Here is a 17096-nt window from a genome sequence, read left to right as displayed (position 1 = left end):
GGATCTAACGTACAGCATGTCGACCATGCTTGACAATACAGTATTATATTCATAAATAATCGGGATTTACTAAGAGAGTACAACTTCAGTGTTCTCACCAAACCAAACAAAGAAGGAACAAAACAACAACAAAAAAACTTGTGAAATGACGGCTGTGCCAATTAACTCATTGGTAACCCTTCCCTAGTGTATATGTATGTGTACGTATCATCACATTGTAGCCTTTAAATATTTTATAATTGTGTTTGTTGAGTATATATTAGTAAAGCCAAAAAGAAAACAAGTTAGGCAGCCAATCACACTGGTGGGTTTTATTTAAGCTTCAGGCAAACGTCAGGGCCTCTAACTTTACACAGAGATAGTAAAGAAACCAAAATCAAGTCATTAACTTACCATTTAAAAAACATTTATTTAGGAACAACTGGGCCATGTCAACATAAGTTGATTCTTCTTCCAGAAATGCACAAACATAACCTCACACAACGAAGAAAAGTTAACGTCATCTTTGTGGAATGCAGAATGGCTGAACTTCTTTGCAATAGGAGGTTTCTGCTTTCAATACACATTTATGCAATTTGTGAAGAGATAAAGATCATTTTTCAGGATTCATATATCTAGTTCATATCTACAACTAGAAGGATTACTTAATACCCTCGTTAAGCTAATTTCTTCTTCTCTGGTCACTCTGCAAATAGAAATAACATGAACTGGTATTCATGCTCCGACCTTTAAGATTCTCAAATTATAATGGCAATTACCATATACATAGCCGCTCATATGTTTATTGATGTTTGATAATTAACACAAAAGGGCTGTGACCTTGATGAATGGATGATATTAACTATGAAATAGTGTATTATAAAATTAGTACAAAGTATTTAAAGATATGTAAGTTAACCACTTATTGATAGAAAAAATCTTTTATATACTGGATAAAAGTTTATGGAATAAAGAGAAGTATTTTTAAAGTATATATTAAACATTGCTTAACTGGATAGTAAATCCTATCAGTGTGGAAATAAATGTTTTGTAATTCTCAAAGAAGAAAACAATATAAACTTTAATTCATGGTAACATAGTTGGCTGGAAAAATGCCAGTTTGACCTCGAAGCTTCCCTTCCCACCAATCAAAATGAGAATCTGTTTTTGATATAACCGTGATTCTGTCTCCAGCTTGAAAATTCAAATCCCCTGGCTGTTGTCCTTCAAAAGAATATAGTGCTGTCACTTCTATGGGTTGATTCAAATTGCCTAAAACAAACAAACAAAATTATTTAAATTATTCACATTTTTAATGGGAAACCCTGAGAAGAGCGTGTATCTAAGATATAAGTTAACTTTTTTTTAGGACTTGATGTTCTGGCAGAATTCACAGCATGTGGTCTGTATGATTTCCTTCTTTGAAAAGAGCAAATGTTTGGTAATAACATTTCCTAAATCCACACAATCAAACTGTATGTTATTATATAGTTAACTATGTATTTAGCAAATATCTGTGGTTATAATTGCTTGCATTTTGAATAACCTGTAAGGTAACACTACAAGCCGACTGTGGAATAACACGGGTTCGAACTGCACAGGTGCACAGACATGTGGATTTTTTGACAAACAGCATAGCCCTGTAAATGTATTTTCCTTGCTTTCTTAATAACATTCTCTTTTATCTAGCTTAGTTTATTATAAGAATACAACATAAGATACTTATAACATACAAAATATGTGTTAATCTACTACTTATGCTTTTGGTAAGGCTTCTGGCCGATGATAGGCTATTCATAGTTAAGTTTTGGGGAAGTCAAAAGTTTTATGTGGATTTTCAACTATATGGGCTTTGGTGCGCCTAACCCCCGACCCTCCATTTTTCAAAGGTCAACTGTATTTACATTTTTCCCCTTTTATTTATTTATTTTTTTATTTGGGCGGGGGGGGGGGGCTGCTGCAGACAGGGACAGAGGGAGAGGGAGAGGAAGAAAGAGAGAGAGAATCTCAAGCAGGGTTCAATCCCACAACCCTGGGATCATGACCTGAGGCAAAATCAAGAGTCAGATACTCAAGCAAAAGAGCCACCCAGATGCCCCACATTTCCCCCCCTTTTAACAGAGCAACCATTATGGCTTCCTTGAACTGTAGCTGTTAGACATCTATGCTCATGATTTGACTGGAAAACTATACTCCAGGACAGAGCTAGAGAGTATAATACTAAGCGAAATAAGTCAGAGAAAGACAAATACCATATGATCTCACTCATATGTGGAATTTAAGAAACAAAACAAATGTTCAACGAAAGAAAAAAGAGAGAGAGAGAGGGAGGGAGAACCAAGAAATAGACTCTTAACTCTACAGAACAAACTGACAGTCACCAGAGCAGATGTGGGTAGAGGGATGGGGGAAAAAAGGGGTCGAGATTAGACTTATCATGATGAAAATAAAACAAAATAAAATGTTAAAAAGAAAAATCATGCTGTGTAGCCTTGGTTTTGAGGGTTCCAGCTGACATGCAAATTTTGCTGATTCAGCACATTTCCCCATAGGCTTCACAGCTGTTTTCATTTCTGTGCTTACTATATCCTTTTTCTCAAAACAGAGATAAACTCAAACTAGCACAGCAAGAAGTGTGTCTGCACACGCACAAGAGCTTCGACACAATGTGTAGAATCTTTTGTATTAGGAAAAAATACCTTGAGAATTGAGGAGTTAATATGAGGAAAAGACATTAAATATTAGAAACTGTAGAGCATCATAAGAAATAAAAAGAAACATACTTTCTGGGTAGTCGTCTCCTTGGAATTTTTATATTTCTATTTCATGTATTTTGTGCACTTATTAGGCAATGAGATGCTTGTTAAGTGCATCTTAGTGCGGATACACTGAAAACATAAATAACCGAATTCTACAAACCAGTTCCTTATTTCAACCTATACTATTACAATAAAAAATAAACCCAATTTGGCCTGTCAGTAAGAAATAAAAGTAATCAGCACTTTAATGAAGCCACATTGGCTGAAACACTGAATTTGTAGCTCACGCAAGATGGGGCCACACTTCTTCCTGTAAAGCATGTGGCATGTGGTTCTTCGAGTTCTCCAGAGAAATAACCCTAATAACAACTAATATAATTACATTACAGATATTACTGGCATTAGTTCTGTCTATAATACAGACATGTTCTGCATATTTGTAGGTTCTTACTGTATTAACTTTTCGTCTGTCCACTTTAAGGAAGAAGTTAAAAGTATGTCACAGAAGAGTAAAATGGTGATATTTTACCTGCATATTCCTAAAGCCAGTGCGTGTGGCAGCCAACACACATTGGTCATTGCCGCCTACGTGACAAGTGACAAGTGACCGAGAGGCTGCATGGACGTGGGACACACAGCAAGTCCTCGTGTCAGGCCTCTGCGTCATTAGATCAGTGGAATGTAGGTTAACGTTGGAGAAAAAAATCATTCTGAAAATCAGTTTCTTATCAATAATTGTGTTTATCACCTCCATACATAAGGCTCAACCTCTATTAAGCAAACAATGAACGAAAACCCTCAAGTAATTCCTCCTTTCTCCTTGTCAGACACATCTGATAATACAAAGAAGCAAGCAAAAAGAGTGCTAGTAAACATCAGGAATGTTCTGGAAGTCATAGCCATCTTAGCAGCCATACAGGTGTGTGTTTGTAGCACTAGGTACAAAAAGTAGAAATGCATTAAAAGAGGATCATAGTGGTAACAGGCAACAGCCCTGAGTATATAATACGAGCGGCCTCCTGTTCACAGAGTCGGGCACTGTAACAGCACAAGACATGTGCCCCTCTAGGCCTCATCTCCAGCGAGGCAGCCACTTTGCAGAACATTAAACTGAGGTGGAAGGTGTTAGGCAATTTGTCCAGGGAGCTGTGATCTGAATCCCAGAAGTCTGTCCCCAGCTACTCATAAGCACCATTGACATCATACCCCAAGGTACTCAGCAGCCACAAAAGTATTAAATTGTTTTCAACAGACCGAACTTGGATTTATCAGGGCATTTTACTTTTGTTAGGCAAATTTTCAGGCAGAATTGGCATATTTTTCTGCATCACTGAGTTATCGGGACTCTCCAAATGATAAGAATGTTGGATGATGGTCCTGGGTAATCACTGATAACAGAACTGATTTTTACCAGTCTTAGGAAAATACTTCACGATGAATACTTAGAGGAAGAAAGATATTATGGACTAAATGAAAGAGAGGACGGCGGACTTAGTTCAGCCCCTGCCCTCTCACTCAGGTGTTGTCCACTTTCCTCTGGACTGCAGTTTCCAAAGGAACTAAAGACAAAGTGGTGGTGGAACAGGTGTAGAAGGGCAAGGCAGGTGGTTCTGAGATGCAGCGGAGAACAAGGCAGTGCTGTGGGGTTTGAGGAGGTTGGTACGTTGAGATTGCTGGCACATCTAGAGAAGAATGTGCCCCGGATAGGCAGACACGGTGTGCCCTAGGAGAGTCGGCAGTTCAAGCAGTTGCTGGGAAATTCCTCCACCTGCAAACAGAGGCTGGGCCAAGATGGCGGGTGGGGGGGGGGGGGCAGGTGCTCCCTGGAGGTGACTGTCCACAGGCCATTCAATGCTGTAACCTGTTAGTTTTTTCTTCAATCAACATGACTTAAAGTTCTTCTTTACTGATATATTAGGGATAATTTCCACGAGGAAAATTTTAATGCCCACAAAATAATTTATTTTAAAAATAGGCGGGCCTTTTCTCTGAAAGGAGGTATGTCCTTCCAGGAAGGGAGAGCCCTCTGGGGACCTTGGAAACAGACCCCACCAATTGCTAAAATGTCTGGAATTCACGGATGCATTTTCTTCTGAGTTATATGACTTCAAGTTTTATATTCCCGTGTTTAAAAAATATGGAGGCTTTTTGAAACAATTAGTCATTTTCATCATAATTCAAGTTTAATTCAAATACAGCTTATTTTTCTCTCCCCAATCAGGACTACGCTTAACAGGAAACAGATTACAATCAGCTTGAGTGATTGGCAGCTGCCCTGAGTCTCCTAATTAGCAAGACTGGGTCTACAGGACTTCACTAGTTACTCCCAGTGGCTTTCTGATGGGAGTCTGCATAATGTAACCCATATGCAGCCAATAAATACATCTGGCCCCAGACATAATTCAGGAGAGGAATCTCAGCCTTTGGAAGGTCCATTTCAAGGCAGGCAGAAGTAGGAGAACACATCTTTGGTTTTGTGACACATTTAATGTAGTGAGGAATGGCATGGCTGATTTAACTCTCACACCCACATTGCCTCAGGCCAGGTGTGGGGTCTGTCACTTTGGGGACCATGGTCTCTGGAGAAGAGTCAGAGTCAGTGGTGAGTGAGGCAGATAAGGCCACTAGGTGAGGTCACCGGACATGCAGTTCTCAAAAGGTAATGTCTGGGCATTTGTGGTTGTCACGACTCGGGGCGGGGGGGTGCTACTGGCATCCAGAGACTTAGTTCCGGGGCGCTCCTGGCCATCCACGCAGCACAGGGTGGCCCCTGCAATGGGTGTGCCCAGATTGTCATTGCAAACTACTGGGCGGATAGGAGGCAGGCAATGGATACTGACGTCGAAGGACACAGCCTGTTGCAGAGACTGTGGGCCTTCCCGGTTGTCTCTGTGACAGGCCCAAGCAGCACGTAGCCGGAGCCTCCAAAGGGTGCGACACAGAAGTACGTGCAGCTTGGAAACTACTGCTATGCCCAGCAGCCCATGCAGAACTACAGCTTGTCGGTGGGCATGGGTCAGGCTAAGAGGGGGCCTGGGTGTCCTGGTGAATGGGCTTGAACCTCAGCTCAGGCCTGTGCTTTGTGACTTTTCTCTCCAGGAATGCTCTGCCAGGATGTGAGAAGGTCCTTGGCAAGAGTTTAACTGGTTTCACAGCTGCTTCTTAAACACACAATAATGTGAAGTAAGTTTTATTTTAAAAATAGACTTTAAGCCTTCCCTTTTTTTTCTTCAAAATCTTTTATTTGGAGAAAGGACAAAATAAATTAATACTAACCTAGTGCCCACTGTTTGTACACCTTAACTCAAATATAAAAACAAAATCCCACCAACCAACCAACCAACCACGGGCCGGTAATGTTATCCTTGGATCACACAGCTAGTGATGAAAGTATTGAATTCAAGTCTGAGTCTCCTTCCAGAGCCCACTCAGGGTTTTGTTTCTTATAACTTGACACTTCCCTCCGTGCCTTTTGGGGGGTATTTCTAACATTCTCTAGGCACCTGGGCTATGGGCGTGAGCTCTAGAGATCCCTAGGAAAGGGCTGCAGTCCCCACTGTCACCTTACTAAGCACCCCTTGCTAAGTCTACAGCGTCTGTCATCCCTTGTCTCTCAGCGTCCCTGCTGGGCCCCCCTCCTCAAGCAACTCAGCTTGTCTGTTGACCTCAAATGTAAGAACCCCTTTAATTGCAGGATACCTAAGTATGGGTCTAATTCTAACAGTCTTTAAAAATAAAAGACCACAATATAAAGTCTTAGATGTTTATGCTACTTGGGCATAAACATTTATATGTTGACCCCTTTTGCTTCCGAAGGATGTGTCCAAAGGTCACATTTAACACTCTCGGTAATCTCTACCATGGCTGTAAATCACATTTTCAAGAACAAAATACATTTTTTAAAACCTGTCAGGGTTTTTTCACTATGCCTGAGACCACAGCACAGCACTCTCCCAAAGTCAAGCCCAGGCCATCAGACTGGCTCTGAACACAGGCCTCTGCATCCACTCCCTGAAGGGAATTACCTGGGAGAGGATGGCCAGAACTGGCCTCCAAACAACTGAAACCAGGCTGGAAGAAAGAGGAAAGTCAGAAAATCTAATCTAGCAGGAAAAGGTTGACTTCTGTTCAAGGAACTCTGCTTAAGAGACATTTTTGAAATATCTTTATAATTTTTTGTTAAATGGGTACTTAGTTACCTTGCCAATCTGTTTCCACCACACAGATAATGCCCAAGTAGTTTGCTTACCCAGGAGTCTATGGTTCTGTGATTCCAGTGTTACAAGATGATGTGAAAAATAGGCTACTTTACAGCTGGTTAACCTCTGCCTTCACTGTGTGTCCCGTTCACATTTCTAAATAATTGCTTACTTCTTTCAAAGAACATTTTCTAAAGATTAAAGTAAGACAGGTTGAGGGACTATTTTTATCACAGCAAATCCTAATGAGTTTTATGAAGTAGCTCCCAATAATGGCAAAATATCTGAACACGAAAAATTTTAAAAATCCTTAAAAATAGAAAAATACTCATGGGGCTAAAACCCAGAGCAAATGTGATGATGACGAAGCTGTAATTCACAATGAGCAAACTTTGTCTTTCTTTCCTGACAAGGTCTTACAAGATCCTGTAGTTCAGCCTCCGACAAGCCCGTGGGCCCTGGAGCCAGCTCCCCCCTGAGCCAGGTGCGTCATACCAGGTGACTGTCCCTCCTGGGTTCCCCACCACGCTGCTAATCTCAGATGACAAGCAAGTAAGCGAGCAAAGCCACAGCATTTTTTAAATGAGGTACTTTTCAGAATAACGTGCATATTCTATAAGTCAAAGAAGTGATGTACGCCTTCCTAGAGATTTTTACAACCTGCCAGATTAATTAGAAATTTTGTGATTATAAGATCAATATGAGTAATTTTTAACATGTAGATATTTTATTTACCAACTCTCTCCTGATAGCTGGAAAGTTCAGGGTACAGCTTATATTTGTTTCCATTACCTGCAAAAAAAAAAAAAATTAGAAAACTTATTCACATATATTAAAAAAGATAAATAACATAAAATATTAGCATATATAAAATAGCCAAGAATGCCTAATCTTGCCCTTGCAAAGCAAATACTTTAGTATATGTGCTGCTGACGCGAGCACAACAGAGCAAATACTTTAAATTGCTCAGTGATAGAACTCTCATTATTTTATCACCCTTTAAATCAAGAGGAGCCTGAATAAACCCAGGAAATACACTGAGCATAGGCAGAGAGTAAATACGTGATATGCACATGATCAGAAGCACTACAACTCACGACCTTGGACATATATGTTCATGGAAAATGCACACACATCTGTTTTCCAGAGCAATCATAAAATACCTGAATTCAAAAAAGTTTGTAATCCCCAAACCAGTGTTTTTAAACATTCTTGTTTGCTTGACTCCTCAAATAATTTTTAAGCAGCACGTATTCACTTGCATATTTTTAAATTAACACCTAAAATTGCTCAATATAAGCCTAAAAGTTCTAAAGGGCATGCTTTGTAGCATATTTCAATATCAATTATTTAAATTAAATAATTACATCTCTCCTTTTTGGGATAACAGAATATAAATATCACAGTAAAAATACACATCATTAATTCTGTATCTGTACTCACCATTGTGAGTTTAAAAAACAAAGTTTTTAAAAAATTTGATTTGAGACAGAGAGAGAGCAAGCATGAGTGGGGGAGGGGCAGAGAGAGAGGGAGAGAGAGAGTCCTAAGCAGGCTGTGTACTGTCAGCACAGAGCCCAACGTGGGGCTCGATCTCACAAAGCATGAGATCATGACCTGAGCCAAAATTAAGAATTCGGTGAAAAAAGCACCAAGTTTTTGCAGATATCAGAAATTATGTAATGCTCATTTTAACCTTTTAGTCATATTTCCATTCCCTTTGTCCCACAGATTTTAACTTTTTTTTTTTTTACATTTATTTCCTATTGAGAGGCAAGAGAGAGACAGAGCAGGAGCATGGGAGGGGCAGAGAGAGAGGGAGACACAGAATCGGAAGCAGGCTCCATGCTGTCAGCACAGAGCCTGACGCGGGGCTCGAACTCAAACTGTGAGACCATGACCTGAGCTGAAGTCGGAGGCTTAACCGACTGAGACACCCAGGCGCCCTGTCCCAAAGATTTTATACTAATATATTAATATTATATTTTATGGAACAGTTTCTACAACAAAAATTTGTACAGAAATTTATTTTTTAATTTTATTTGAAGTAAGCACAAGACTGTTAAATAATTTCTTACAGATTGAGTTATTATTGTAATCATTACTGGTACACGATTGACCAAAATCTTAAATATATTATAAATTTGTTAACTTACTAAACAGGAAAGTAAATTTTTATTTGAAACACAGCTCGATAGATGGATGAGACTTTAGCTCATTAAGCAGGATGACTATTTCTTATTTCTAGAATGACAGAGGTTCAACATCAAGTTGTATTTTAATATTCCTTTTTTTTTTTTTTTTTTTTTTTTAAATTTTTTTTTCAACATTTATTTATTTTTGGGACAGAGAGAGACAGAGCATGAACGGTGGGAGGGGCAGAGAGAGAGGGAGACACAGAATCAGAAACAGGCTCCAGGCTCCGAGCCATCAGCCCAGAGCCCGACGCGGGGCTCGAACTCACGGACCGCGAGATCGTGACCTGGCTGAAGTCGGACGCTTAACCGACTGCGCCACCCAGGCGCCCCTTAATATTCCTTTTTAAATGTATAGGTGCTATGAAGGCTGGTTCTTATAAAAACTAGAGAGGGCTAGAAGGATACATTTTACAGCAATGTAACAGAATTATTTGATGTTCCTTCTGAGAGAGAGGTCAAAAAATCACATGGTTATCTGTAATTAAAACATAATAATAAAATATTTATAAGACAATAAGATACTTTTATAACTTTCTGTTTTGGTGATAGATAGCTACGTGATTCTTAAAATAAGCAATATATAGTGATAATACTAATGACTGTTGTTACCTAAGCTAACACGACAATCCCATCGTCCCTGTTCAGTTTTGTGGGAAGCAGAGAAACGAAGAACCTCTGTCCAAACGACTAGACTTGCTATTCCTCAGTCACTCACTAACTACGTCAGTATCTGTATTTCAGATGACATCACCATTCCTACATTTTGGAGACAATGTGGCACGGTGTGATTTGGATGACTTGGGGGTTACTTTTCTTACTCGGGTGTGGAACAAAAACCCTCAGGAAGGCCAGGGGAGGATGGCCGGTACGTCCCGTTGTGAGTGGAAATGGCTTTCAGAAGGAGCATGTCTCGAGCGGGACAGTGTATCTCTCACACTGTTGCTCTCATACCCTAGGCAGTGTCGGGTACCCTGAGGATACAAGTACGACACGTAGGCTGCGGCCTAAGAAGCTTATGACATAAGAATATAGAAATAAACATTGGCAGCACGGGGAAGAGGGTATAAATATTCCAAAAGAATCTAATTTTAAAAACTGACTAGAAATAAGAGATTTTGGGTAGTGATCAGATATAGGACAAAATACATGCAAATTAGGACTTTCTCAACATAAAAATAAGCCCTCCAAAATAGAAATGGGAAAGTACATTCCATTCACCCAGCAAACCAAAATTATAAAGTACTTAGGAATAAATTTAACAAGAAAGCCACAGACACTATGAAATCTTAGGAATGACAGAAAAATGCCTCAGCAAATGGAAAGCATAAAATGGAAAGATTATCATAAACATGCCAAATTAGTTAATTTATATGTTATTGTGATTAATATCCCAAGTCATAGAATTACTCTAAGTTCATAGCATTATTTTTTGGAATGGCACATTGCATACTGCAGACCCCCTTATCCACAGTTTTCCTGTTTCACAATTGCCTGTGGTTAACCACAGCCCAGAAGTGGCTCATCCTCCTTCTGATTTACTGTCAGAAGGTCAGAAGAAGCCTAATGCCACCTCACAACTGTGTCAATCACCTCACTGCGTCTCATGTGGGCATCTCATCACCTCCCATCATCACAAGAAGGGGGAGAAAAGTACAAGATATTTTAAGAGACAGAGAAACCACATTCATAGGACTTTTACTATAGTACGTCATTGTAATTTTTCTATTTTATTATTGCTAATCTCTTACTGTGCCTAATTTATAAGGTAAACTTGATCACAGGTATGTATGTATAGGAAAAAAAACATAGTTTATATGAGGTTCAGTACTATCCATGGTTGCAGGCATCCACGGGGATCATGGAACTTAGCCCTCACGGATAAGGGGGGACTAACTCTGCATGAAAAACAAGACCAACAGACAAATGATTCATGTAGAAAAAAAAAACCGTAGCCCGAATGACAAAGTCCTCAATGTACAAAGTGCTTCTACAAATGGAAAAGGCAACAAATACTCCAATAGAAAAAAATCGACCAATGAAATGAAGAAAGTTTTCAGAAAAGATTAAAGACAAAACTCCAGCAATTATATCAAGAAACCTTCAAGTCACTAACTGACAGGGGCAACACAATCCAAATAAAAAGGAGATATAACCAACCCTAACACATGCAAATACTCTAACACTAACAGTGGTGAGGAACATACATGATGCAGAGAGCTACAAGGGGGAGAGTGCTTATGGTGGGCAGTATATGTATATGTAGTGGGCACTGTATATAGCGGGGAGAGTGCATGCTGGGAAGTGTATACAGTGGGGAATGTGCATGCTGGGAAGTGTATACAGTGGGGAGTGTGCATGCTGGGAAGTGTATACAGTGGGCAATGGCTGATGAGACTCTGTAGTAGTAAAAACTTAAAAAACAATCTACCTAATCTGTTGAAATGTAAAAAATATGTCCTTTGACTTACTATATCCATTCCAGGTAATTATCTCCAAAAATAAAGAAAGAAATAAATGAAAGTACCAATATGTAGACACACAAATTTACAAAGATGTAAATTGTGGAGATGGTTGGCATGGGAAAAAAACTGAAATAATGTTAATACCTATCAGTAGGAGAGCAGCTGAATAAATATGTTTTTTGCCCCATGGAATATTAAAAGGCCATTAAAAAGAATTAATTGGAGCTGCACCAGTTGATTCAGATGTTTCCATGAGGTGTTTTTCAGCAAAATAAATAAAACCCACAAGCAAGATAGAGTAAAACATGTATAATATGGCAGCATTTTTACGAGACAAAATATTCTTTCCATGTGTATATATGTTCTTATACATGTGCCTGTGAGTAGGACTACCAAAGAAAGATATATGTGGAGAGAAATACAGATGTCTACACCGCATGTTGTCAACATAGATTTCCTGAAATGAGTATGGGAGAGTGCACCATGTGAGTTAGGAGGTGAAATGAAGGAAAGGCAGCAACTCATAAAAGAAAAAGAAAATAATGCGTCAAAAACCATCTATTATGCATTTATATAAAATTATATATGTGAAGATATGTAATTAAGAATTAAGATTCTGTTTTTTAATAAAAAGCTTATTTTTTATAGGTCAGATTTAATTTTATTAAAAAAAATTTATTTGTTTTTGAGTGAGAGACAGCATGAGCGGGGGAGGGGCAGAGAGAAGGAGAGAGAATCTCAAGCAGGCTCCACGCTGTCAGTGCAGAGCCTGATGCAGGGCTTGAAGTCACCAATTGTGAGATCATGACCTGAGCCACAACCAAGAGTCAGATGTTTAACTGACTGAGCCACCCAGGTAGGTGCCCTGAGATTTAATTTTTTTAATGTTTAGTTATTTATTTTTGAGAGAGAGACAGAGAGAGAGCAAGAGAGAACAGGAGAGGGGCAGAGACAGAGGAGACAGACAGAATCCCAAGCAGGCTCCACGCTGTCAGTGCAGAGCCTGATGCAGGGCTTGCACCCAAGAACTGCAAGATCGTGACCTGGGCAGAAATCAAGTCAGAGGCTTAACTGACGGAGCCACCTAGGTGCCCTCATAAGATTTTTACACATGCATCTTACAGACATGTATTTTCCTAGTGAGGAAACTTCAGCAACATCATGTATTTTAAGACATAACTACAGAGGTCAAATTTTATGTAATCACTCAGCTTTAAAATAAAAATAGATTCCAGTGCCCACATCTTGTTACTCACTGGAAATATGAGTGTACGCAAATTAATCACCTGAACATGAATCAGAAATAGACCATCCCTATTGAAAGAAGAATACGGCATCCCAGGAGACAAAGGAACAGCCAGGTCACACAGTAAGAGTGGGTAATAAAGGACAGGTGTGGTTCCTGAGTGTCTTCCAGGGAGGGGACATGTAGGCAAGCTAAGGGCACAGCCAGGAGCCAGCATGAGGGCGGAGACTGCGTGTGGGTCCGCAGGTGAAGGGGCGGTGGATACAGAGCCTGAAGGAGGGGCCATCCTCCTGCCCTCTAGAGCCTTTGGCACTTCTACTCCTCCTCCCAGACCTTATCACATGCTTCCTTCTGGTGATGGCCGTTACTTCTCCCCATGGGACACCTCCTGTACTAGACTGAAAGTTCTTCAAGGACAGGACGTAAGGTAGATTCATCTTTGTACTCGCAAAAGCCACTGCACAGTGCTCGTGAATCATAGTGGGTCACTACATGAAACATCACCTCCTTTACCATATTGCTAGGTACTATTACCCTCTGTGCCCATAGAGCAGAATTCCAAGAGTGACTGTCATACAAACGATGAATGGAAAGAGGGATGGAGGCCAGAGCCTGGTGCTTTAAACATTTAGTCTAGTTTAAAACCAGCCTTATGAAATCCTGAGCTCCTAAGAATATATGGCTTAGATCAATATTCAGAATATAAATCTATGAGTATACAAGAAAAATGGCTTATTTTGTTCCTATTTCAAATCAGCAGGATAGCAGTCTTTGGAAGAAATGACAAAATAAATGAGAAAATTTTTAAAGATAAATCTTTGTAAATTAGAGAAAGCCTCTTCTGAACGAGAAGAAGCTTTCACAAGTTACAGTCATGAGAATACCTTTGTATTTAGAGGAGTCTGAGCATTTGTTTTTCTCTTCAACACATTTTAGTTCTATTTGATACTAAAGTTTAACAATTGTTAATTATAATTATATTTGAATTACGACAAAAATATTTACTTTGGGAGCCAGAGTTCAGCGGGACTTGTGCAGATGACTGCTGTGGTCTTGACAATGGTTTCGGAGGTAATTCTTTAGCCTGGGAGGGACAAAAAAATGCACATAATTTTAAAATACTTTATTACCATGGAGCATGTGAGGCTTTTTTCTTCTGGAGAATGTATGTGGCCTATTTTACCCCATGCACTTATTAACGAAGCACCCTACGTGAGCACAGGTAGTGTGCTTCGGGCCACACTCGGTTGAAACGGACACCACATGCAGGGGTTGACAGTGGGTGCCCTTCTGTACCTCGCCTCATCCAGGCACCGCTGACAACCTACGCGGGCACAGCCACCTGGTGACTGGCTCGGCAGCCCCTGGGAGGCCGTGACAACGTAGGCTTGCTGTGGCGGCTTTCGTGCCCTGTGATGGGGATCAAGCGACTCCGAAGGGTGTCGTGGAACTTGGTGCACACGATCGATGCTCGGAGGCCTGAGACCTGTGTGTCAGCAGCTACCGTTAGCACGGCTACTGGTACAAAGTCCTCTCCTCAGAGATGCAAGTATGGAAAACAACCTATGTTTCTCCTCGAGGTTTGTACAGACGACACATCAGAGGTGTATGACATTTTCACAAGGACTTTACGCAAATGAGAGTATAAGGGAAGAGGAGTCGGTTATCAGGAACCTGATATCAAGGGCAGAATATGCTATTTCCTGCGACTGCTAAGAGACACACAAAAAAACCACGCATTACAGCAGGCTTCCTCTGTTGCTTTGCTGCTTTTCTTGCGTTGATTCGCTGTCCTTCATTTTCATACTTTTCAGTAAAGGAATCAAGAATCTCATAGAGATCTCCCGCTTGAGCAGGCCGTGGCGTGTCTCCAAATAAAATGTCATAAGCTCGGATGTCTTGACAATAAAACCTAATAAGGAATATCAAATTAAGAACATTTATAGACATAGAGCTTTCCTAGAGCTAAAAGTAGGACACATACCTGTGTGTAGGGATATACTCACATCTAATACTTCATATATACTATTTTTCCAACACTAACTACAAGCTATAACCCGTTAAGCCCCTAAGTTCACTCCCCCAAGATCATCTGTAGAGCCAATCACCATAAATAGTCTGATACACACACTCTTTCTCCAATAATATAAAAATCAAATCACATATACAAACACATCTATATAAACACATGTATGCAAATCCATCTACGCTTATGCAAATATACCTACAAGCATATACATTTTTACAGGCTTTTATTTTTTAAGTTTCTTACAAAAATGGGGCCAACAAATACGGCTTTGTAATTTCTTTAAAACTGTTTATTTGCATCAAAACTATATAAAGATTTGCCTTACATGTTTGGAAGCCCTGCAATTAATTAAGAAGTATGTTTGTTTAGTTTATCCAGATTCACGTGAACTTTAGTGAGAAAGTCTTCTGAAGACCTGAAATCAGAAGTTTCTAAAAGAATGCTTCAAAAACGAGAAGTAGAAACATCTCTCTTGACTTTATAAGACACAGAGCTCTGCAAATCTTTATTTTTCCCCACTCCTCCTATTTTCCAGTTTCTGTGGCTTACACTGAATATTGTCACATGTGCTCATTAACTCTTTAAAAATTTGTTTTAATGTTTATTTCTTGAGAGACAGAGAGAGACAGAGTGCAAGTGGGGAAGGGACAGAGAGAGAGAGGGGGAGACACAGAATCCAAAGCAGACTCCAGGCTCTGAGCTGTCAGCGCGGAGCTCAAACCCACGGACCACGAGATCATGACCTGAGCCAAAGTTGGCTGTTCCGCTGAGCCAGCCAGGTGCCCCAGTGTGCTAACAAACTCTTGAGTGAGCAGTAAATTTTGTGCAGATTTTCCCTGGAAAGCAGGCAGATGAGGTTGGGGGGCAGGGGTTCCTCTGCTGTAACCAGACAGCACTGTCGGCTCCTGCCAAGCTCCCAGCTAGTGGGATCTCTGCCTGCCACGTTCTGAAGGAAGTTTCTCTTGTCAGTCAACCTTTTATCTTCCTCTGAGAAGCGGACATGTTTTAGTGGCGATGTAGAGAAGCAGTTTGGGGAAAACTTAGCCAGATGCCAGTTTAAAGTACAAGTACTTCTCCACCTGTCAAAATACTTCTAAATCCGTTTTTTAAAAATCAAAATTGATCTCCATTTTATGGAAAAACAACAAAGGCAGAGAGTTATAATAGACAGCCTCTCATAATGAGGAATATTTTGATTGACCTACAAGTTGTAACTTAGGTACTTTTACAGATGTTTGAAAAATATACTGAATATGATACAGCCAACTAATACAATATTATGCAGCCATTAACTTACACTTATGATTCTTGCAATGCTGGATGGAAAAAAGGAGTTGCAATTCTATCTATTATGATTACAATCATATGTGGCAAAACAAGGGAAGTTATGCTTAGGAAAACATTGTCGGGCAATAAAGCAAACTGAGCAGGGTTAATCTCAAAGGGGTAGAATGGGATTTTTTTCCTTCCTTATAATTTAGTGGGTGTGTTTTCTAGATTTTGTCTAAGTACATATTGCTTTATATTGAATCTTTAAATGAAGAAATAGTTAGAGTCAAATGTTGCATATTCTTAAAATATGTTCTTTTTTTTTTTTTTTTAATTTTTTTCAACGTTTATTTATTTTTGGGACAGAGAGAGACAGAGCATGAACGGGGGAGGGGCAGAGAGAGAGGGAGACACAGAATCGGAAACAGGCTCCAGGCTCTGAGCCATCAGCCCAGAGCCTGATGCGGGGCTCGAACTCCCGGACCGGGAGATCGTGACCTGGCTGAAGTCGGACGCTTAACCGACTGCGCCACCCAGGCGCCCCTTAAAATATGTTCTTAAAAAAAGAATATACGAAATTACTCTGTAAACTCCAAAGAACTATGTGAATCCATGACGTACTATTTTTCCCACCACACTTTCCTCAAACTAAAATTATTTGGCTTGCACTTACTTTCGATTAGTTTCCTTCCTTTCAATCAAACAACTGCCTTCTAGAGATACGCCAGCAAAGAGTCCTCTAGATTTGCAGTACGTGAAGACAGCAGCGGAGCTCCGTAGGGCAACATTTCCTTCCAAATTCCTGTCAAATACAAGGCTTTGCAGGAGAGAACCAGACTGGCAAGAGGATCGGTCCTAAAGACGACTATCTGAACAGCACTGCACTTCTCCCTCCAAAGAGGGACATCGTTCTAATCTCAGGCCACTTGTTTTCATTCATTACTTCCTATTGGCC

At 40.1% G+C, this 17096-nt stretch overlaps 1 protein-coding gene across 3 annotated transcripts in view; it reads right to left on the bottom strand.

Annotated features, from left to right (window-relative positions):
• Positions 1–393: 393 nt before the first annotated feature.
• Positions 394–17096, bottom strand: part of SH3YL1 (SH3 and SYLF domain containing 1) — a 41444-nt gene continuing 24741 nt past the window's right edge. For all 3 annotated transcript variants that reach the window (XM_045447901.1, XM_045447900.1, XM_045447902.1), the window contains 5 exons: positions 16815–16943; positions 14587–14755; positions 13849–13927; positions 7673–7729; positions 394–1251 (listed from right to left, as the gene is read on the bottom strand). In XM_045447901.1, the coding sequence (XP_045303857.1) occupies positions 1061–1251; positions 7673–7729; positions 13849–13927; positions 14587–14755; positions 16815–16943 (625 nt within the window). In that variant the 3' untranslated portion in view covers positions 394–1060. The remainder of the gene's footprint in view (positions 1252–7672; positions 7730–13848; positions 13928–14586; positions 14756–16814; positions 16944–17096) is intronic.

Source organism: Leopardus geoffroyi, chromosome A3, assembly GCF_018350155.1.
Source record: "Leopardus geoffroyi isolate Oge1 chromosome A3, O.geoffroyi_Oge1_pat1.0, whole genome shotgun sequence".
NCBI classification, from domain to species: Eukaryota; Metazoa; Chordata; class Mammalia; order Carnivora; family Felidae; genus Leopardus; species Leopardus geoffroyi.
This window is presented reverse-complemented; position numbering and strand designations above follow the sequence as displayed.